The 25,115-nt window shown below is 39.1% G+C and overlaps 1 protein-coding gene across 2 annotated transcripts in view; it reads left to right on the top strand.

The window, feature by feature from the left end:
• The window catches only part of CRTAC1 (cartilage acidic protein 1), a 478,485-nt gene that overhangs the window by 387,653 nt on the left and 65,717 nt on the right, over window positions 1-25,115 (top strand). For both annotated transcript variants that reach the window (XM_063435174.1, XM_063435175.1), the window contains exon 8: window positions 432-568. In XM_063435174.1, coding sequence (XP_063291244.1) covers window positions 432-568 — 137 coding nt within the window. The remainder of the gene's footprint in view (window positions 1-431; window positions 569-25,115) is intronic.

Consider the following 25,115-nt stretch of genomic DNA (forward strand, 5'->3'; position numbering starts at 1 on the left):
AGATAAAGTAAAGTGCTCAATGTAATCTCATTTTAACCAGAAAAAAGGTTTGGGGGTGACGGACAGTGCACACGAGAGGCTCAATTATTGCATATTTTGTTGCGCTAGCACTTTAACACAATTTGTTTTACACTATAGCTAAATTTGCACATTTGTGCTACATTGTTTTTTTTTTTTTAATGGTTATCACAAAGACTTGTTCTCCAAATGGTGTGCAATGGTTCTATTTTCTGTGATGTACAATATGATATTAAAAATATAATTTACATATGAGTAATTTTTATTATTCATGTAAAAAGGTTCTCCTTATCAGAACCTTTTTTCATGTGTGCTTGGCTGCTAAAGTGTTTCTCATAAGACAATTCATTTAGAGGCAGATTGCCTTTAACAATAGGTAATTTTAAGCCTACCTTTCTTGTTTATCCAAACAGGATATTGCTACTCAGAAGTTCTCCATGCCTTCTCCTGTCCGTACTGTGATCGCTGCTGACTTCGATAACGATCAAGAGCTTGAAGTCTTCTTTAATAACATCGCCTCCAAGGCATCCTCCGCAAACCGTATGTTCAGGTAAAATTGCATATTTTGTTACCACTACGGAAATGCTATCAAGATTTTCTGGCATATTTATGTAGAATTGTTCAATAATATTATAGATTTATTTCCTGCTTGCTGGAAATGCCGAAATGTAAGCTCTATTTACTGCAGCGGGGAACAAAGTCATTTTCAATTAGAATGTAATGATTTGTAGTAATAAAAAAGCCACAATGTAGAATATACTGTTTAGTGTTGGAAATGTGCAGGTTATTACATCACCGGGTCTCTGTTATTTCATATATTGATTATTCAACCTCGTTAGATTGTCACATCAGCTGGAATTAACTGTCCTACCCGTCAGATTCTTTCTTTACTTTCTACCTTGCAACAACTTGGTCAAAGAGGAAATTAACAGAAATGCAAATGATGGAAATCACACTTTTATTTGAAAGGCAACTCCATGTTTAGGGTTAAAATATTAGTCTTAGGGAGGGAGGAAATTACATACAATTCGCACATGTTTCTCCACCTGTCTCTGAAGTTCTATCATTCAATTTTGTGAGTGTCCTTGTACATGACTGCTGACCACTTCTCCTTCTCTTCATGTACCCCATCCCTTACCAAAAAAACAGCCAACACAATCTGCCCTTATTATATCCCAATTCTCCCTTTCTAATTCTGCATTGCCAAATTACCAGTCCACCTGGTTTGTTGAAAAACCTAGACATCGTAAGATGTACTTTCCTTCTACACCACTTAAGCGTCTTGGCATTGGGTGAGCAATGCACTATATGCTGCTCATAAGTATGAATTAAATCCACCATGGTATCCTTCCCAATATATTTTTTTTCCCTGCATGAACCAGCACATTAGAGGTAGGTCTGGACACAAACCTGCTAAGAACAACACATTAGGGATTTGCTTGTAACTCCATCTGATTCTAACCTGCTCGTAAAAGAACTCCAAATTATGTTTATACGTATACTCCTCAGCCCCTTAAGCAGCCCAATACATGAACAAAGATCCAAACAAAATGTGGATGGGAGCCTAAAACAAAAACCGGAAACAATTAGACAATCTTACAACAGATGAGGGTGAACATAAAACCAGAATGCCGTATCCTCAGTCAGAGAAACACTAAAATTCACTGCCACCGCCCAAATTGTTCCTAGCAAGTGAACACATTTCAAATCACCAGGACCCCTAAACACAAAATCAAGGTGATGATCTGGTGACCTCTGCTACCAACCATTGAAAAAATGGAATGCGGAATACCTCTGTAACCACCCGCCCCCTAAGAGTCATGCACCCCTGGGGTATCGCATGAGCCATGGGAGCAGCTTGTACATGCTCACTGACATCCTCTACGCAAGGACCCTCTTCCCTAGAGGTAGACTTAGGACAAGGGCTTTTTTGAAACATAGCAATACAGGTGTGCACATCCACAGTATCAATATCCGTGCTTAAACCAGCATTAGCTATACCATATTTTGTGGGTTTTGTTGAAGACCCAATAGATCCATTTGTTTACCTCCAACTGGCACAGTTATATTAGCATTGGCATCTCCCTGAAATGTTGGGTGGCACAGGGTCATCTACAACAACCACAGGCTGCCATTCTGTACCCCAATGTCTAGGTGTGGCAGAACAGCCATTTTTTTTGCCTGAACTGCTGGTCATATTTAATTCAGCACTGGCCACCATACACTTTGTAAGCCTTCAATTAAGGACCAGGAAAAGCAGATCAACGTATACACTTTTAGAATTTTTCTTTAATTTCTGAAGCCACATGCAGCCCCATGGAAACCATCTCACAAATAGGTGTAATGGAAAATGACCCAGTATCAGACAAATCTACTGCTGAAGGAACTTGAGGGGAATGACCCCGAACCAGATCCAAAACTGTTTCCTGAATAGGACCACCCAAGGAACCATGCCCTGCAGATGTAACCTTATTGTACGCAGGTGCCGTTTCCAGCATTACATGTGTAGTAACTTTACAATCTCATCCTGTCCCACACTAGGTTGGACCACAGGCAATGCTTGCTAAGCATTTGCAGAATACTCACTTGCACCAATGATAGAGTGCATCCCATGTTCAGACTCAACTCCATGAGAGGTGCTTGTCTGCTCTAGCATCCAACCCAACCAGACCCAAGCTGGCAGCATAACTTGAATAAGTTTATCTAAGCTGAGACAAACCAACCAGCATTTAGGATCTGCACCAGAAATGCACCATGATGCTTTCAACACATATGTACCTCCATCAAGGGAAGGGGCAGAGCTATGACTCTGCACCCACACGCATTTGTGTGATCATGTCACTGATGGAGAGGCAGGAAGAGATGCCTGTGGGCTCTTGGATCGTCCAACAGACCCTTTGCCATCTTGGTGGGAAGATCCAACATCTTGACTAGGTCATCTTGTAGAGGATAGATCTATTTACTGCCTCCACTGTCCCGGTCTCTGCCTCCACCTGTGCATAAATTCTGTGCCCTGGTCCCAATATCATTCAGAGTTGGGCTATGCTCTGAAGACCTTCTCCTGCTCACCTGTCCCACTGGCCTTTGTGACAGCCATGATGGAGGCCTCGACTACCAGGCCTTCCTTCCACTTGGGGGAGGAGGATGCTTCAAACCAGAACCTGGTATATCCACCGTTTAAAGACCTTTCATCAGTGTCATAAAGGCCTTGTGCTGAGATGGCTATCTTGCGATCCATTTGGGGGGAGGCCTTTCTATGTAACCCCTATCTGCTTATCTAACATTCACTGATTATTTTTCTGGTGTCCCAGAAAATCCACACACTAGAATAGTGTAGTAGGTGAGGGGTATAATGCAATTTCCAATATTTTGGGGACTCATTTATTAAAATGTATCTTCTGATTTGACTTCTCCATTTCCCTTTATAGTACAAATAACATCCAACTAATATGTTCATACTAATTTTATTCCTGACTGCCCAACAAACATCATCCATGTTGGATCTCCTGCCTGTTTCGCCTTCTTTAAGTTTAGCAAATGGTTTTCCTTCTCATTCCATAAAAAAGTCTATGAAAATATGTAGAATCTCTATATAATAATTATATTTACAATCAAACCCAATAATAACGAAAATGTCACCTTTCAATTCATACTGAAAATAGATATTCAATTTTTCAAAAGGATCACAAAAAGAAGATATTAGTTAAAACCTAATTTTAATCAATATACGTGGAAAATATATATCTTTTAAGATGGTATGTTAATGAAAAGTTACTAAAGTTTTTCTCTAACATTCTGTCAGAGCCTAGCAATACTTCTCATCCTAAGATGACATGTTTAAGGCAGTTTAGATCTGAAAGCAAAGATAAGCCATAATAACAGCTGTATCAATACATAACAGAACAAACATGTTCTTCTGATAAAAAAAATGACTGATGGAATCCTCTTTAGCCCATTACCATGTGATACCATTTCAGTCCTTTTAAGATAATCAATAGATGAAAAGAACAGAAAACAGCTGATATTAAAAAAAAGTTTGTAGTCCCTGAGCTGGGACCTTGAGCTCTTTGCTGAAGGTAATCTGTAGTGAACCTCCTGCTGTGTGGCATGTGCGAAATATCTTTTTAGATCAAAACATCTTTAGTTACATAGCATTGGAAGAGTGTGAAAAATTGCTGTGTATTCCAGGTAAGTTGAGGAGTAAGATTGTTAATGAGTAATACCTAACAGATAACAATGTAATAAGTTATCTGTGACCTGGGAACTTTAAATGTATTTGTAGTGAGCAAGGTCTCAAGAAGGTAGAAACCTTCTATTGCCCTTAGATATTGGGGTAGATGGGGAATGTCTGCTGAATTTCCCTGTTATGTTGAACAATTACATATTGCAATTTATTGTAGTCTTGTCCTTTTTCTGGAAGGCATCCTGGGGGCATAAGAGGCAACATTAATCTGTTTTTTTCTCAGCTATTGCTGTTGAGTTAATAAAGTTATCCTTTATTGAGGATAAATCTCTGGGGCAACCTCAAAAAAAAAAAAAAGAATCCAGAAAACAAATGTAGAGTAATATACTTCACTGATATAATATTTAGTAGAAACTTTTACAAAATTATTCAGTTTTTTAAGCAAAGATATGCAAGTAATTAATATCGACATTATCAAAAATGACTGATCGATCCAATTTTCATTAATTCCCTCTAAGGAACACGGCAGGGTGAGGAATGCAAACATGTATTTCTAACACTATACAAACACGTATTTCTAACTATAGTTTTAGACAAAAAATAATTTATTTGCACCAAATGCAAACCCCTGTGGCTATAAGAAAGGGGACAGAATATAAAAATATATATATAAATTACCCCGTAAAATAGGAAGTGCGAAGACTCCTCAATGTCTTCAAAACCGTAAATATAAAACAATATAAAATGCACAACCTAGAAATACAAAGGGAGACCACAATAGTGCAGATAAGAAACAAAAAAAAGAAAAAGAAAAAGGACTGAAATGCACTCACAAATGTAAGAATAGAAAGGCGGGATCTCGCGGATCGCGGATCGCGAGAACAGGCTTGAAGAATCTCTTCAAGTGCTTCTTTTCTTCTCCTATTCCATAATGGAGGCTTGGGACAAAGCACAGAAACAAAACATAGTGTATAGCTTTATTGTATGCACTAACAAAATAACAGTAGTAAAAAGGCTCATCAAATCAACTTGACGTCTTCCAAACCAGGAACAGGAATAACCATCAGGATATGAAGACAAAGTAGATATAGAGTCCACAGTAAAAAAAATCAATAAAAGTAAATAACCTGCCACCCTACGCGTTTCGTCTAAATGACTTTGTCAGGGGCTTGTGGCAACAATACCTATACTATCTATAAACTAACTATAGTTTTACCCTATCTATTTTGGTATCTTGCCCCTTCCCACGCTGGTGAGTGTCTAAAAGGTTAGTTTTACCCAGCTTTACTATCTTGCCGCACTTTTCTTGCTGCACTTGCTTAATCTCCTTGGCTAAGATCATCAAGATTGATTATCTCAGCAAATCCAATGCTTCCCCATAGAGAAGCATTGAGAAGCTAATGCGCATGTACAACAAATTGCTTAGCTGTACCAATCAAATGCTCTCTCAGGAAGATAATGGAATCATTGCAGTTTCTACAAAACAGCAATGTTTTACAGTGCAAGGTAGAACTGCAGGGGTACTGCACCCAAACCACTTCTTTGAGATGAAGTGGTCTTGATGCCTTTAGTGTCCCTCTAAGTAGTAAGTTTACCTAAACAATTATATAACTATGTGGTAGTAATAGAGCAATTATAACTTTTTCAGACACAAGTAAAATACACGAATACAACTGCTGAAATAGAATTGATGTGGTTTGAGGCTTATCTGAGGGCTCTGGAGGTAAGGGTGTTTCATAGATATGTTTTGCGGGTTAATTAAGTGTACAACACTGTACACATCATATTCTCAGCACTCTGAGTTTTTTCCAAAGAATGTCATTTCTTGTCACACAATTAAAAAAATCGAAGATTCTTGCAACATTCAACCTTGGAGAGTTTAGTAGAGTTAAGATGAACTCTCCTTCGGGCTTTTCATTTGTGTGAAATGAGGAAGAACTAATACGTGATTTCCATGGCAGCTTAGATGGGAATCTTGTGCAATAAATGAAAAGAAAATAAGTTGAAATAGAATTCATAGCTTTCATAAAAAGCCTACACCACGGAAACACTGCATTAATGTGTTTTTGAAAATAAAAATAAGATATATATGTTTCTTTAACCCTCCAGTGGCCAAGGCTTTCCGAAGGTTCCATGCAGTTGGAACCAACACCTTTATGTCACGTTTGCTATGTGTTTGTTCCCCTGTACATAATAATTGAATTTTAATTCATTGAATGAATAAAATATTACAACATTGGAAAAAATAAATAAACAATAACTTTTCTAATGAAACTAGTGCAACTAAAGAAACAAAATTCAAAATAGATTCACTTATTAGTGATGTTAAAATGCCTGACATCCATGATTTAACTTAATGGTCGGAAGCTACAGGACAAATATTGCAAGAAATGTTCTGTGGTGTGGAAGCTAAACTAGAATTTCGTATGCTGAAAAGGTTTATTTTAATAGCATCCAAACAACCCAAAACTGCTGAATAAAAATATGTATTTGTAGAAATTATACCCATCAAGTTATTTAATTAGGAGCATTTTGACACTCTCCCCATTTAGAAATATAAGTGAAAAAGGTACGTACCTTAATTACTCTATTTTCTGAATGGTGAGCTAGTAAAAGGCAGAGCATCAGTTGATGCTTTCAGCTTATCAGTTGCGCCTGGTCTGAGGCTTCTCGTTTAAAACCTTGGTCCAAGAAAGGAAGAAGAGTAGTGATGTCCCGAACGGTTCGCTGGCAAATAGTTCCTGGCGAACATCGCTTGTTCGCGTTCGCCACAGATGGCGAACATATGCAATGTTCGGTCCGCCCCTATTTGTCATCATTGAGTAAACTTTGACCCTGTACCTCACAGTCAGCAGACACATTCCAGCCAATCAGCAGCAGACCCTCCCTCCCAGACCCTCCCACCTCCTAGACAGCATACAATTTAGATTAATTCTGAAGCTGCATTCTTTTTTTTTTTTGGTATTTTTTTTTTTTTTTGGAGAGAAGTGTTATATTTGAGCATGCTAGGCTGAACGTGCGTATATCATGGCTAGGTGCACTGAAGGTATGAGTATATTGCAGTACATTGTTGTGAAAGATAGCTGTCATGTTTAGGGTGTAGCTTGCACGTTATCAACTGTGTATTTATATCAGCAGCTCCACCACTAGTTATAAATCAAGTGTGAGTAGCCCCATGAGATGAGACTAGTGAATAACATAATACATGAATGGTTAAGGTAAAGGCATGTAAGGAACTACGACAATAAACTCTTTAGGTGGTGAAATAATGACATGTTTAAACGCTTGCTACTTTACGATTAGTTAATGTGCAGAGAGCAGTTCATGTGATCAAAGGCATGGTGTGGAGGATCGGCTATAGTGGGACATGCTTGGCAGGCTGCTGTTTACTGCTTGTGCTCATCCGATCCCTTCTGGGTGCCAGGTGCAGACCCTGGGAGTCCCTGATACCTGGAACAACAAAGGCAAGTCTCTGGCTGAGTACCGGGTTCGCGGCTTGAGGTGGTGGAAGCTTGTTTTGTCGGGTGGTCGGATCTGTCCCGGTGGTGGATCGGATGGTCGGATCGGTCCGGTGCGGGATTGTGGTGGCTTAAGGTGGAGCCGAGTGCTTGACGTGGGGCAGGCTCTGCATTTCCGTTTGTGCCTCCGGTCCCGTCTTCAACGCCTTTTGCGTTGGTGGATTTTAATAGGGACTGCTTCGCTTAGCTGTGGTGGAGCTTGTTGGGGCTTCCTACTTGTTATTTGCTTCCAAAATTGATTAAAGAGTCTGTCCAGCTTAGACTCAATATCCTGCCATGCTTTGCTGGTACCAGGAGGACACGCGGCTGCCGCCATCTGGGAGAGTCGCAGATGAGTATGTCAGCCTGGGCGGCTGTGCTCTGTGCGTCCATTAGCTCCAGACCACCTCTCAGGGGTGGACCAGGATAACCCACACCGGTGAGTGTGTGGGGGGGGGGGGGGGGGTAATGGAGCTCCTGCCGGGAAGTAGCTGCTCCAGGGCATCCCCTCTCCCGCCCGGTGAGCACCAGGCCACACTTACCACGTGGAGGTAAGTAAGACTCTGTCGAGTTGCTGACCGCATGTCGGGTCGGTCAGGTAGTAGCAGCATTGCTGGGTCATCCCCTTCTGGGGTGAAATTCGCTTGTTGATAACTGCTTAAAGTGAGATATTGAGGGAGCTCACATGAAGTGCGTCTTTCCTCCATGACAGCTAGGCCCCACCCCCTGGAAGCTGCATTCTTAGTGAGAGGAGGGACAGTGTAGCTGCTGCTGATTTAATACGGATATCGATAGCTAGGCTAGTGTATTCAGTGTCCACTACAGTCCTGAAGGACTCATCTGATCTCTGCTGTAAGGACAGCACCCAAAAAAGCCCTTTTTAGGGCTAGAACATCAGTCTGCTTTTTTTTCTGTGTAATCTAATTGCAGTTGCCTGCCTGCCAGCGTGTGTCAGGCTCAAAGCGTATACTGTGCCCACTTGCCCAGTGCCACCACTCATATCTGGTGTCACCAGGGGCGTACCTGGAGTATTTGGCACCCGGGGCGGATCCTTTATTTGGCACCCCCCACTTTGAAATGTAAAAAACAACTGCAATTTTTTTAAATGTATTTGGCACTGAACACCGAAACAGACACACACACACACACACAGACACACACACACACACACACAGACACACACACAGACACACACACACAGACACACACACAGACACACACACACACACAGACAGACACACAGACAGACACATGTATAAGTGTGTGTTTGCGTAGTGAATGCAGTGTGTTTGCGTAGTGGATGCAGTGTGTGTATAGTGCATGCAGTGTGTGTGTATGCAGTATATGCAGTGTGTGTGTATAGTGGATCTCGCGGATCGCGGATCGCGAGAACAGGACCTACTGCTGCTTGATGGGAAATCGCGTTGATACACGAACTCGCGGCACACCAGTCCCTTTTCATAAGACACAGGGGTGGCGAAATGCCGCCCCTGTGAAAGTGCACCCCGGGCACCCCCTTAGTGAGTGGTACCCGGGGCGGATCGCCCCCGCCGCCCAACCCTTAGTATGCCACTGGGTGTCACAATAGTTTGCACTTAAAAAAAAAAAAACAACCACCTTTTTTGACTGTAATATAATAGCAGTCAGTTTCCTTCACATGTGTGCGTTTCAGGGCCTGCCAGGGCACAGTGTCACACCAGTGCAACTCATATCTGGTGTAACAGTAGTGTACATTTAAAAAAAAAAATACAGGGGGCTTGTTGTCACCTTTCGGGGACCCTTGGTGTTGTACGTGGCTGGGTGGAGGCTGGGTGGAGGAAGAGACCTTCAATGACATCAGTGAGGACAAGGAACGGGACATGGCTAGCTTGGTATCCAACCTTGTGCAAATGGGGAGTTTGCGGTTGTGCAAATAGACTGTTTGCGGTTGTTTGCGGTGCGTTAAACGGGGAGTTTGGTCTGTCACTGTGAAGCAGGCGTAACCCTTACACTACCTGATCGATACAACATCATACCTGATGTTTTAAAGCACGTTATTCCAAACTATTTAGGAATGTTAGGTGATTTATGCCCTTTATGCATTAAAACCAGACTCTGCATCAACTATGTAATTTTCCATGGGAGTTTTGCCATGGATCCCCCTCCGGCATGCCACAGTCCAGGTGTTAGTCCCCTTGAAACAACTTTTCCATCACTATTGTGGCCAGAAAGAGTTTTAAAATTCGCCTGCCTATTGAAGTCTATGGCGGTTTGCCTGGTTCGCCCGTTCGCGAACATTTGCGGAAGTTTGCGTACGCCGTTCGCGAACAGAAAATTTTATGTTAGCGACATCACTAAAGAGGAGGTGTAGAGCGATTGGGCACAGTCTTCCAAAGTTTGGGGTTACATTTTTCCCAACGGTGTAACCCATTAAGGTAAGACTGTGCCTGGGATCTCATTGCACCATGACAATTCCATCAGCTAGGGCAGCTCAATGAGGGTAGACCATGCAGGGAGCACTGTTTCAGAGATCTCTGCAGGTTAGTACCCTGAACATAGTGCTCCCATATCTAATGATGCACATGCTTGTTGGGGACCATTTCTGGTTGTCCTCAACAATGAGACTGAGGGGAACCAAGTAGAAATGCTGGGACAGGACCCAAAAATCAGGACTGTCCTGACAGATTTGGGATGGTTGTGAGGTTTGGTTTTGCACCTTCCTTTTTTCTATTATAAAGCTACTCATTATCAAATTGGCAAGGAAAACAGTATTTTATTGGTAGTTGTTTTTTTTTGCTGCCATTTAAAAACATAGTGCTGGTCCCACAGTAGCCTTATATGTCACACACCTATCGATTACTACTAGTTAAAATGTTTGTATATGTACTCAGGGAGGCTCTCTGGTACAACATTGTTACAAATTTATGAAGTTGCTGTCTTCATTTATAAACCTAAGCAGCTATAGTATATGTGCTTTCTATTTAAGACTATAAAGAATCTTGATAGATAATTCCTTGGAAGTTGCTAAAAAAATTTAAAGCAATTTAATTCTCAATACATTGTAAACATCCATATTTTACTTTTTACCATCTAGAAGCACTGCTGATTAAAATAAGTGCCTTTTGTGGAATACTCTGTCTGTAAATTTATGCCAGTGCTCACTTGGTTATTCAACAATGTAAAACCTGGTTTGCAGGTTTTCATTGTTCCGAGTTTGATAAAATCAGTATCTCTATCATTTGTATCAAATCTGAGAGGGTAATACCAACACTGATACTTCCTCATTATTACAGCAGTTATCCTAGACTGTTAGACCTCGACCAAAATCGCCCTTCCCCTAATATATATGTTTCTTTCCACCCTGGAATGAATCCTTCCCAGGGAGCGCCCCGCGGCACATCCGACGTCCTGGGGGCCCCCCGGCCATGTGAGAGTGAGGTCCTTGCGAGGACCTCACAATCACATGACCGGGTTAGCTGGCTCAGGCATTGCCAGCAGGGGGACTAACTGTCATTACAGTTAGTCCCCCTGCTGGCTGGAAATCAAATAAAATAAATTAAGTGTAAAAAAAAAATATGCTTAGATCATACAGACACACATACACTGTCTAGGTGTATTTTACTATTGATATATATATATATATAATTATATATATATATATATATATATATATATATTTATTAATATCAAATTACACGTAGACTGATACTGATTAAATATATATATATATATATATATATATATATATATATATATATATATATATATATATATATATATAATTAGGTATATATATATATATATTTATATATAATATAAAAAAATATGTAAATACGTTAAAAAATAAAATTAAAAAAAATTGAAAATAAATAATAAAAAAATATATAGATGTTATTTTGTTCTAACTGTATTGTGATATTAATATATATATATATATTAATATATATATATATATATCAAAATAAATGTAGAACGAAATAATATATATCTATATACATAAATATATATGTATATATCACTATATATTTACCTATATATAAATAAAAATATTTAAAAAAAATCATGTGTATATATATATACATATATTACTTCTACACATATATTTATGTAATATTTTTACATAATTAGGTATCCTAATTAATTACAATTAGCGGGACCTGCCTGACAACCCATGCCGAAAGTAAAGGGAATTTAACTTGCTAGCACTATATTTAACCCTATAACTTTCCAAGACACCATAAAACCTGTACATGGGGGGTACTGTTCTACTCGGGAGACTTCGCTGAACACAAATATTAGTGTTTCAAAACAGTAAAATGTATTACAACGATGATATCGCCAGTAAAAGTGAAGTTTTTTGCATTTTTCACGCACAAACAGCACTTACACGGACGATATTATTGATGCAATACTTTTTACTGTTTTGAAACACAAATATTTGTGTTCAGCGAAGTCTCCCGAGTACAACAGTACCCCTCATGTACAGGTTTTATGGTGTTTTCAAAAGTTACAGCGTCAAATATAAGGCTTGTGTTTCATTTTTTTCACATTAAAATTTGCCAGATTGGTTACCTTGCCTTTGAGACCCTATGGTAGCCCAAGAATGAAAATTACCCCTATGATGGCATACCGTTTGCAATAGTAGACAACCCAAGGTATTGCAAACGGGGTATGTCCAGTCTTTTTTAGTAGCCACTTAGTCACAAACACTGGCCAAAATTGGCGTTTTTTGCATTTTTCACACACAAACAAATACTAACGCTAACTTTGGCCAGTGTTTGTGACCAAATGGCTACTAAAAAAGACTGGACATACCCCATTTGCAATACCTTGGGTTGTCTACTATTGCAAATGGTATGCCATTATGGGTGTAAATTTTATTCCTGGGCTACTATACAGTCCCAAAGGCAACGTAACCAATCTGGCGAATTTCAATTTCAAATGTAACGTGCTATATTTGACCCTGCAACTTCCCAAAACACCATAAAACCTGTATATAGGGGGTACTGTTTTACACGTGAGACTTTGCTGAATACAAATATGTGTATTTTATTGCAGTAAAAGCAAACAGTATTATGACATTGACAGTTAAAATGTCAGGTAGAACTAAACAAATTAAAAAAAATATTTTCTCCCATTTTTTTCATATTAAATTATGTTTAAATATTTGATATTAAATGAAAGCCCTGTTTCCCCTGAATAAAATGATATATAATAAGGGGGGGTGCATTTAATATGAAAGAGGTGAATTACGGTTGGACAGACATAGAGCGCAAATGCCAGGTTTTGTTTACGTTTTGTTTTGTTCACAACTTGTACATTTGGCTCAGTCCTTAAGGGGTTAAACATGGAGTCAGCATTTTTGTGAATTTGATAGTAATAGTAATTGTTGAAGAAGCAATCAGGGCTTGGTGCTTCATGTTTCAGGAGGATTTTGATGGCTTGCAGTAGCTCTTGTTCTGAAAAAAGTGATTTTAGGGATGCGGCTAGAGGGGTTGAGAAAGTGGACAAGGAGGTTTATCCAATGTAATTGTGGCTAAATACTATCATTGGTTGTTTAGTACTGGAATATTTTGATGAATTGTTTAGAGAAGAGTAAAACACTTCCAACTTGTCCACCATGTGGGAGGAATTAGTTAGCTTCAAACCTAAACTCAAATAAACAGAAGGTATTTGAGGTTGTGTATATTTTTGTTTGTTTGGATGCGAGTAGCTTTCTCCCTCTTTGCCCTGAATATAACTATGTTTTAATTTATTTTAGATGGACCTCTGTACTAATTCCAAATCTTCCAGAGCTTGTTTGACAGCCACTATTGCCTGTGTATCAGAAAGGGGGTAGTTTTATTACTATACTCTAAGGAGGATAACTTTTTTTTTTTTTTTTTTCTTAAGACTCAGGCAAGACTCAGCCAGTCTTGTTGTGACTGGAATAAACTTGCGTCTCTTAGCCATAGTGGAAGCAAGCATAGGCTGATAGAAAAAAAAAAAAAAGTTCAGGAACCATACCAGCTCATAAAGGATTATGTGACATGGAAATCGTGAAACCTCACACCAGTATCACTAGTATCTGTTGCCATCAGTTTCAAAATAGCCTTTGAGCTTGATCTGTCAGAAAGTCACACCAAAGGCAAAATGGCCTGTAGATAGTCTGGGAGGACCCCCATTTCCAACAACTCAGGAATGCCTCAGATCTGGACTATTGAATCTAACATGCTCTTCCAAATCCGTGATCTTTAAGAATGTTTGTTTGTTTCTTTTTTCTTCAATTTTATAAAATTAGTCTTTGATTTAATTGTTGGCCATGCAAAGATCATTCATTTTATTTTTTTCATTTGTCAGTGTGATCTTCCAACTCTCTAATCTCATTATGTATTTCACAAAAGACTGCCTGTATAGTAGAATGCAAGCTCTGTAGCATAACACGATCTTTCATAAGCTGGGGACTTTTCAAAAAGCCATGCAGTAGCTCCAAGTCAGAAGCTGTATTGGCAGCTGGCTAAAGGGTAATGAGAGTCTCTATCATGGCCACTCCGCTATCTCTCCTCTGTCAGTAATTTATCGACATCCTCATGTTTAGGAGTTTTGGCAGGTGACATAATAGTCAGAATAGGCTTTTGGCTTCATCTAGCAGACAAATTGTTATTATTATTGTTATTTATAGTGCCAGCTTATTCCGCAGCGCTTTACAATTAGTAATGCTCTGTTCAGAAGCTTATTTCATGGGCTCATTGTTATGGGCTAATAATGCAGTGGTACCGCACCATGTTGACTCTTAGTTTGGCAGCAAACCCCACACCCCACCTTGCTCTAATATTAACACAGTTGAATAAGTTCAGCAGCAGTCCCAGCAGTATCGGCACAGCATTTTTTTTTTTATTACATCAAGGCATTCTGGATTCAAACTAACCTTAAATATTTAAATTATTGTCCTGTTTGAACCATTTCCCTTTTGTGTCTCATAGCTCATAAGTGCATCATACTTCTGTCCCTGATCCTGGATGGGTGCAGCTCGAGCAGGTGCTCCATAGCTAGGTAAGGTGTGCAGAGCTAGGCTCTATCCCTCAGGTACGTTCCTCCCCCTCACAATCCGCACCATACAGCACATGGGGCAGGGCTTATTGTGTTGGGTGGGACCTGAGTAGTGTGAGGCCTAGTGCACACCCCACCTACCAGCAGATCACCTGAGCCACCCAGGATTGTCTCTGTCTTGATCAATCAGATCCTGATGCAGATGTATCATTGACTGTGAGCTTGTCAATCCTATAATGTTATGTGTATCAGACCTAGTTATATTTCTGACTTTGAGTGTTGTCTTAGTACTGATTCTCTGTGTACAAAATCTGGTTACATTACTGACCCTGGATGTAGATCCAAATACAGCTTGCAGTAAAGACTTTCTCTTGCTTTCCAATCACAAATTTCCCAATGCAGCTCAATGAGAAGACTTTGCAAGGCCTGTTGTCTGCTTGAAAGGGAGAAATGGCCTGTTGTCTGCGGGATAGGGAAAGGGGTGACAGAGGCTCCCAGCCATGGCTTTTTGGAGAGCAAACTGTTCACTGTTACTTGATAACTCTGCAGTGCCCTCTGCTGACTGAATGTAAGCATGTACGTTTGCATAATACTGGTATGCAAATGAGGGCAACCGAATAAGTAGTTAAATGTACATATTATTGCTTTTTAGTGTTTGAAAATATTACTTGCATTATATAGTTTGTGTATTAATTATGGTTGGTGATTCTCCAAAGTTCTATATATTTGCATTTTAAATGTTTTGTCACCACATGCTCGAGGACTGGTCTCCAAGGGATGGTCCTTGTCCAAAATACAGAATGTTATGTTTCTTTTACAGCTGTTTGCATCTGCTCAGGGATCCCAGTAAAAATATATTTGGACCTGATGGCCTGCTGCTTGGTCCCTGTATCCCGGGACAAGTTGGAAAGAGTGCTAGGCCTGAGAGCCACATGTGCCTTTGTAAAGGCAGTAGCTAATCACACTGCAGGCAGAGGTGTTGATACCTGTCTGTAGGAGAGCTGAAGAGTTAACAGTAGAGGGAACAATACCTGGCTGCCTTGAAGAAACAGCTATTCTGGTTGGATGGAAGAGTTCCTGGGACACCCCAGTCAAGCTTTGGAGACTGGGTCTGAAGTGCTCCTGAGTCCCGTGTGTCAGTGAGGAAGTGGACTTGGCAGAAGTACATAGTCAGAGTATGGGAGCTCTGTCACCTCTGTGCAACAAGGCACATTTATAAAAGTTCAAATTTCTATTGAAATATGCACATTTTTTTTAAAGAAAAGAGAAGAGGACACACTCTTCACATAAAGCATTTTAGCAAGCTACAGTGCATTAGGGGTCTGGAATGTCAATTTAAGCCTGGCCACTCTAAGTGATGGTAATATGCCTTTCTATCATTCCTACTGTGCTTTTGCTAGGTTGTTTGCTTTTATCTTGCTGAAGAATATCCACTTTCCTTAGTAAGAGTTATCATAAAACAACTTTTGTTCTTAAAAAGAATATTACTCACAAATGCAATTGCCTTGCTCAGGGTTGAAATATTAGACACAACATTTTAATTTATGTCTGCCTGCTGTGCCAAAGGGATTCTGGTGTTGAATCTGGTTGGATGCAACTTGTTTCTTTTGAGAGAAAATCATAATGGAAAAGATCAAGTTGTGCCTGTATTCCAAGAGTACAACTGTAAACAGTCAGAAGGTTATACAAAAGCTAGTCCTTGTGGCTCACTCTAGATATAAGACAAATACTTCCTGTTCTTGCATAAATGAAAAATGCATTTCTAACAGTTTTGGAGAAGTTACAAGTGCACAACCTGGGAGATCTAAAAAATGAGTAATTTCTTAAGTATATTAGAGTAGGCAGGCAGGACAAGAGAACATTGTCTAATAACGTAATAGGTGACATGACAAAGGCCTGTCAACCTACTGTAATATTGTGTGTGTGTGTGTTATTTGTGGTTGGGAACCATAAGCTGACCGAATATAAAAATGTAAGTATTAAGAATAACAATTCGGTTATTATGAAAGTTGATTGTGGTATGCTGAAACGGACGAGTGGTTAGGCCTCTAATAAAGAGGTATACAAAGAGTAACCAATGGACTTGAAGTCTAGAGGTTACAGAAAATGGTCCCTTGCAATGTTGAAGAATAAAAACACAATTTTATTTAGAAATGGTTAAACAGTAGGACATAAATGACACACATGAAAACTACATATAAACCCATAAAAAAAGAGCCAAATGCCTTAGCCGATATAAAGTAAGTAGGGCGGGGGGGGGGGAAGGGTTAAACTATGTGACGGTAGTCACCATAACTGGGGATGGAAGACAGACACTATGGGTGGGCTCCCAAATTCCTTTTGTGTTTTGTCACATTGTGCCTATTATTTGTGCAGGGTATGTTGAATGTATTGCTGGTCTGTGCATCTTCCCCTCCCCCCCTTTTCCTGTCCTATTGTTTACCCAGCAGGGCGTTGTCCCAGGGACACTGCCAGACCAGTTTAATCTAGCTGCTCTGTCCCTCCTCAATCTCCCGTCAGCCCTTGCTATTGTCTGACCCCGCCCTTCCTTGTTCTCTAGTATTCTATGTAACGTATTGTATGTAAATTAGTCTGTTGGGGGCTTAAACTATGTGTGCTGTATTCATTAAAGAGTTGCTGTTTAACCTTCACCATGTGTCGTCTGGTGTTTGGTCCAGGGTGGAAAAGGCCCTAAGTGATCCCAGTCAAGTCTCGGCGTCTGGGTCTGAAGTGTTTCAGGGTCCCTGATAGCTACGAGGAAGCAGACTTGGCAGAGGTACTCGTTGGAGTACTGGAGCTCCGTTAGAGGAGCTGGCTTGAGAGGGTGGGTTAAATAGCAGAAAAATATGAGAGCAAGATTATGTCACTAAGTTATAAGAGGATGGAGACACCAGATTGTAGCTATCAGTGGACTAAAATATCCAGAAAAGTAAGGTATTTAATTTGAAGACCCCTATGGAAACAAGCAGAATGCCTCTTAATTCCTACAAATATCCCTCAGGCTGTGTGCTCATCTCATAGTAGTGGACACATACAGGCTTATAGGTATACTTCAATTGTGGAGCTATAGCAATGTGACCACCTATGGAAATAGTTCTAAACAGTCGACACATACGAACTTGTGGATACAATGTAATGGTGGAGTAATAACAGTGTATCCACCTTAAAGTAATTACATCAACAAGTCCTTGTAACATGGCCGAGAGCTAGGAGATAGACTAAGCCTTCTAAATCTAACATGGAAAAAGAGTCGACTTCGAGGTCACTGACTGAAAAAATTAAACAAAAAAGTCTTAGTGCTGCTTGTATAGTAACCACAGTCTTGCAGAGCCATGCAAACTTACCATGCTTCCATACATTTTATTGCAAGACAGGAGGCTTCATATTTGCTTTACTTTCTTTACTCAAACCTCCCAGCATCAAAGAAATGGTTAACAGAGTAAAATGAAAAAACAACCAATCACATAGAAGGTATCAGTAACAAGGGATAATGAAGCTCCTCCCACTTCCTCTTTCTTTGCTGCTTGCCTCCCAGGTGAGTTTACTCCAATTATACTGCTATTAAATTGTGTTTAGATCTTCTATTTTTCCCTTTTACTTAATTGTATTATATTCCCCTTTTTGTGCTGGGATTATTTTCCACTTATTTTTTTCTACTTTATTTATTTTCTGCCTTACACCTTGCATTTTATTGCTTCATTCCTCATCCCGGGCTGACTTTCTGTGGTCGGCCCATGGATGCGTGGTGCCTTTACCTCTGGTTCCCCTACTACACTATTCTTTACACACCGACCGTTTTTTCTGGCGGTATTTAATTTCCACGACACACTGACGCGCGGCCCGTGTCTCACAGGACTGCACAGCCTGTCAGCCCTGTTTCCTCCTACTCGCGTCTCACAGTGATGATCAGCTCTGCACTCTCCCTCACTCTACCTCAAGAAAGCGATTCATACCAGACATCCCAAGAATACTGCTGAACTGAAACAGTTCTGTAAAGAGGAATGGTCAAGAATTACTCCTGACCGTTGTGCATGTCTGATCTGCAACTACAGGAAATGTTTGGTTGAAGTTATTGATGCCAAAGGTGGTTCAACCAGTTATTAAATCCAAGGGTTCACATACTTTTTCCACCTGCACTGTGAATGTTTACATGGTGTGTTCAATAAAAACATGGCAACATTTCATTCTTTGTGTGTTATTAGTTTAAGCAGACTGTGATTGTCTATTGTTGTGACTTAGATGATGATCAGATCACATTTTATGACCAATATGTGCAGAAATCCATATAATTCCAAAGGGTTCACATACTTTTTCTTGCAACTGTATTTCTGAAAAAGGCAGGATTGGAGCTGCTGTGCTGAATGTGGCTCAAACTCCGAACATTGCTTACCGCTTTAGATAGTTGGCTGGGTCCAGGTTAAGTAGGCTGTTTAACCCCACGCACAACTACAGGCTCCCACATATATATCCTGAATCTAACAACCTAATGTCTGCTCTTATGAGATTAACCCACTTGGGAGAAAAAAATCCATCTGGGGCTCTCTGCAGTACAAGGTAAAATGAGGCACCTGTGACAGGGAGGGGTGCAAAACCAAGGAGTTGGCCTAGACTCCCAAATATATATATGAAACCACGGGTCTGCACTCTCCTTAACATGCATGAATAGGGGTGCTTCTGCGGCCAATTTGTACAATACTCAAGATCCAGTGCACTCACTCATCCACTAAACAGCAACTTCAAAGCTCACAGATTGTATTCATTTTTTTTTTTTTTTTTTTTAAAAACACCTAATTTAGGCAAAAATAATGGAGATTTAGTTACAGTATACCACCATAAATTGCATAAGCCTGCCACAACATCAATGTACCCCATCTTTGGCAGGTCCTACTCTAACAACCTAATGTCCGCTCTTATGAGATATATAATGTTTCTAAACTTTATTATATCAGAGCTACAAATCAATGCTAAGTTACATTATACATTAATTGAGTTTGTAGAAAGATAATGTTCCTAAATGTGGTAATAATGTTAATTTCCTAAATATTCATACTTTGTTCTCTGACACTTACATATAATTTATATGATTCCAGTTTATAATAGGTTGGAAAAAGTCAGAACAATTTATTTTTCTAGGTAACTTTTCTCTTAAGTGAAGTTCCAGTAACATTAAAAAAAAATGTTCTTTTGTTATACGTGAATGGTCCTTAAATGTACCAATACACGGAGCAGTCCCTTCCTGCAGCTGCACTTCTCAAAGAGAGCAAATTGCCACTTTCTGTTAATAGCCTGGCTATGCAAGCCTGGAATACAGAATAGTGCATTTGCATTGTACAAGCAAATTCTCATTTTCTTTTTTTGTGAATGGGAGTCCAACAGTTTGCAATACTGAGTGAATTCTGAAGTGGTTGGTTCTTTCTCCTCTATCTAACCCATAGTTGTTTTGTTTTTTTTACATATTTGATTGGCAAGTAGAAATTAGAATTAATTGTAATACCTTTCCTTTCTTTCTAAATGTCACAGTCTTAGTGTGTTTATGCTGAGAGCACCCTGATTTATAATTCATGATGATAAAATAAGTCAATAAAATATACTGTTTGCCAAGAGCAAGTCAAGTCACTGCTTACAAAACGTATCTATATTTTTAAAGGCGTAAGGAACTTTTTGTTGTCTTTTTTTTTTTTTTTTTTTTTTTTTTAACTATTTTTAGGGTCGCTACCCAGTTTATCACAAGGTTTCTGGCAAGCCACTGTTTAGGAGTTTGCTTTCTCAATCTCTAGAATTGTTGCTGTTGTTGTTTTTTTTTTTTTTTTAAATAAACAAACTCTGTGAATAACGACGAGGTTATACAATGCTTAAAGGGACACTGTAGGCACCCAGACCACTTTAGCTCATTGAAGTGGTCTGGGTGCAATGTCCCATGTCCCTTAACCCTACAGTGGAAATTATTGCAATATCTGGGAAACTGCAATAATTACCTTGCAGGGTTAACGCCTCCTCTAGTGGTTGTCTACCATACAACCACTAGAGGGACTTACGGGTGCTTAGATGACTTTTGGCCACCTAAATGACACTGGACATCCTCACGCTATTCATGAGGACTTCCAGTGTCACCGGAATCCCCATAGGAATACATTGATTTATGCTTTCCTATGGGGAAAACCCAATGCAAGCACTGCCATTGCTGCTCATGAGCATTAGATCTCACCCGCCGGCTGATTTTGGCGGAGGAGCATGGGCGAAGCCTGACCCAGTGCCGAGGGATATCGACGCTGGATTCAGGTAAGTGAGTGAATGGGGTTTTAACCCCATCAGCACCGCAGGAGGGGAGTCACAAGGGAGGGGGGGCACAAGGGAGGGGGGCACTGTAGGATTCTATAGTGACAAGAAAATGGCTTTGTGTTCCTGGCACTATAGAATCTTTTTAAAGCATGCCACACAAGGGGGATGGATAGTGAGAGTTATATGGCATAGTCATGGGTACCATCTCGAAGTCTACTTGTAGTTGGGTTAAAGTTAAAAACTTCTGAAAAGAAGGGTATGATTTGTGTAAAGTAAAAAGGATTTGGTCAAAAAATTACCCCTTATACAAACCACCTAAAGAGATGTCTTGATTTTTTATTTTTTTTATTATAATTATTTAAAATAAAATATTCATACATTGGAATCTGTGTACTTTTTTGTATTGCATACATTTAAGGTAATACCACGTGTCAATGCATCACCTGGCTTATTTCTGCTTTATGTAAGGCAGCCATCTGTCAGCTCTTGAGAAAGACGTTAAGCTATAATGTGTTTTTTTTTGTTTGTTTTTGCTTTTTTTCCTCTTTACTTTGCCCTGTAACTGTCTCAATATGAATTGGAAACCGTAAGATAAAGGTGATTTATATATTTTCGATTGAGGTTCTGCCTTTCATACAAGTAAACTATAAAAAGGATGCGTGTAGCCATCTATATTTACTCTTTGGTCAGAAGCATGGTGTATCTGAATACAGACTGTGCAAATCATTAAGAGCTCGTGCACATTTATGAATTGAGACATGATCTTACCAGATAGTACAAAAGTTATCCACGAGCTATACTGAAAAAGTTATTAACATGTATGTAATAAGTAGAAAATAATGCACAACGAAACCAGATTACAAGTATTCTCTTTTCAGTAAAATTAAAGAAATTGATCAGTCATTTAATATTTCCTGGCCTTCGTGTAAAATTCATCTTTTAGTTAGAAATAACATGCACAAAAAAAATAATAAAAAACAAATGTAAATGGTGCAGCACTTTCTTTACCGACAGCTTTTAGGTCTATTTCCCCTAGAGAGAAGTGTGACAGTGGGTCAGCTTTGGTCGTAGGTCCTCTGTAGATGGTCATGTTTTCAATTGGATAGAAAAGTCCTTTGGAGGAATTTAATGTATGCATGGTTTTGTTGAGCGGTTGCTTTTTGACAAGTGCTTGCTTTGCTAATTAAACTATTTGGTGGAAGTTAATATCTGCAAATTCCCATGCTTTCTTAATCATGCAACATATAACCATTTGGTTAACGTCCAATTACTTTCATAACATCTTTGTCATCCATCATATGTTCTATTATGTACTGTGTCATGTTTAATTACGATCTGTTTCTTACATCGTCTCTCATTAAGCATCCGTTCCAGCTCTGCAGTTCCGAGTCCTAATTTGTCTGTTTGTATAACTCACACCTTCACACCGTGGATATGTGTATGGACTTTGGCAGATAATCTTGTGTGATTATCATGGTTATACATTTTACAGCCAACATCATTCACTCTCTCATAACCTTCAAATGTTTTCGTGTCTACCTAGTAGCTATGCATCTGTATTAGGGTATACCATTAATCACATTTTTATGAATCTCCAAGGATAGGCATATATCCTAGCCGCGGTTTGAAAAAAACAAAAACAAAGTGTGATTGTGGTTTTACAATGACACACACTCCCAAGAGAGATTTATAAAGCCACTCACAAAAAGGAAAATGCTTGTCTTCTCTTTAAATCAATGATTATGCTGGCCTTTGTCCTAAACAGGAAATTCTAAAGTGTGTATCAGCAATCAAACCTTGAATAATAAAAAATGCATTATTTCTATATTCTGTACATAGCAACAAGAACTAGATTCAGAGTAAATTTTACACAACAAATTTGAATGCGTCTATAAAGCCTATATATACATATATATAATTGAAATATTTATTTTATTTTTTTAAGAAATGGTATTTTAGAATTACTTCTTAAAATGTATTTACTTGATACATGACATGGTAGAATTCAGAATGGAATGTAAGGCACTGCAATAAATTGGATGGACAGAGCTAAAAAGCATGGCTTACTATGTTGCTGTGATCTATAATTGTCAGCTGTTTGATACAGAATTTCATTGTAACAAAGAATAATAGCCTAGCCTATCTTCATTTTACACAGGCACATTACAGAATGGAATTCTCTCATAAGATAGTAATGCTTTGCACATAATGGCTGGTATAATTGCCTGTTTTCAATCACTCTGCTACAGTCGAAGCTCTATCATCTTCTCAGAAATGCAGCTGATCATAAAACTGTCAAATAATAAAATACACACAAATTAACATTTTTTAATAGCATTAAAGATTCTCATCCGAATTCAGTTCCCCACAAGCAAGCCTCCTTGACGAGCTGTTGTGCCATAGAATTTAGTGTAAAGGTGCATGCCAGTAATCTTAATTTCGCAATAATATACTCTTTTCGCCGAATGGTTCTCACAGGCAAGATGTAATGGTAATCTTTTATATTGTCTCTTACATAACCATTTAGCTTGATATGATCACATAAGCAATACACTTCTGTTAAACAAATGCCTTCTGGAAACTTGGAATACTGTTAAATCCAGATCGTTTCTCGAAGTTCACATCAATAGTGATGTCTCGAACGGTTTGCTGGCGAACATCGCTTGTTCGCGTTCGCCACAGATGGCGAACATATGCGATGTTCGGTCCGCCCCCTATTTGTCATCATTGAGTAAACTTTGACCCTGTACCTCACAGTCAGAAGACACTTTCCAGCCAATCAGCAGCAGACCCTCCCTCCCAGACCCTTCCACCTCCTAGACAGCATACAATTTAGATTAATTCTGAAGCTGCACTTTTTTTTTGTGATTTAGATTAATTCTGAAGCTGCATTTTTTTTATCCTCCATAGCCAGTAACCTGTGTTTATTATACATAATCCCCCATAGCCAGTAACCTGTGTTTATTATACATTATCCCTCCATAGCAAGTAACCTGTGTTTATTATACATTATTCCCCCATAGCCAGTAACCTGTGTTTATTATACATTATCCCCCCGTAGCCAGTAACCTGTGTTTATTATACATTATCCTCCCCATAGCCAGTAACCTGTGTTTATTATACATTATCCCCCCATAGCCAGTAACCTGTTTATTATACATTATCCCTCCCATAGCCAGTAACCTGTGTTTATTATACATTATCCCTCCCATAGCCAGTAACCTGTGTTTATTATACATTATCCCCCCATAGCCAGTAACCTGTGTTTATTATACATTATCCCTCCCATAGCCAGTAACCTGTGTTTATTATACATTATCCTCCCATAGCCAGTAACCTGTGTTTATTATACATTATCCTCCCCATAGCCAGTAACCTGTGTTTATTATACATTATCCCTCCATAGCCAGTAACCTGTATTTATTATACATTATCCCCCATAGCCATGAACCTGTGTTTATTATACATTATCCCTCCCATAGCCAGTAACCTGTGTTTATTATACATTCTCCCCCCATTGCCAGTAACCTGTGTTTATTATACATTATCCGACTAAGTAAGAGAATGCACACCAGAATACACATTAAATATTCAACCAGGTTTAATAAACCAATTAACCAATATCAAAGTTAAAGTACAAAAAATAAATATACAGTGATACAAAATAGTCAGAAATAAACAAAGTATTTACCACACTTCTCACAAGCCTATCTGTGTTTATTATACATTATCCCCCCCATAGCCAGTAAGCTGTGCTTATTATACATTATCCCCCCCATAGCCAGTAACCTGTGTTTATTATACATTATCCCCCCATAGCCAGTAACCTGTGTTTATTATACATTATCCTCCCATAGACAGTAACCTGTGTTTATTATACATTATCCTCCCATAGCCAGTAACCTGTGTTTATTATACATTATCCTTCCATAGCCAGTAACCTGTGTTTATTATACATTATCCTCCCCATAACCTGTGTTTATTATACATTATCCCCCCATAGCCAGTAACCTGTGTTTATTATACATTATCCTCCCATAGACAGTAACCTGTGTTTATTATACATTATCCTCCCATAGCCAGTAACCTGTGTTTATTATACATTATCCTCCCATAGCCAGTAACCTGTG

This window comes from Pelobates fuscus, chromosome 10 (assembly GCF_036172605.1).
Source record: "Pelobates fuscus isolate aPelFus1 chromosome 10, aPelFus1.pri, whole genome shotgun sequence".
NCBI classification, from domain to species: Eukaryota; Metazoa; Chordata; class Amphibia; order Anura; family Pelobatidae; genus Pelobates; species Pelobates fuscus.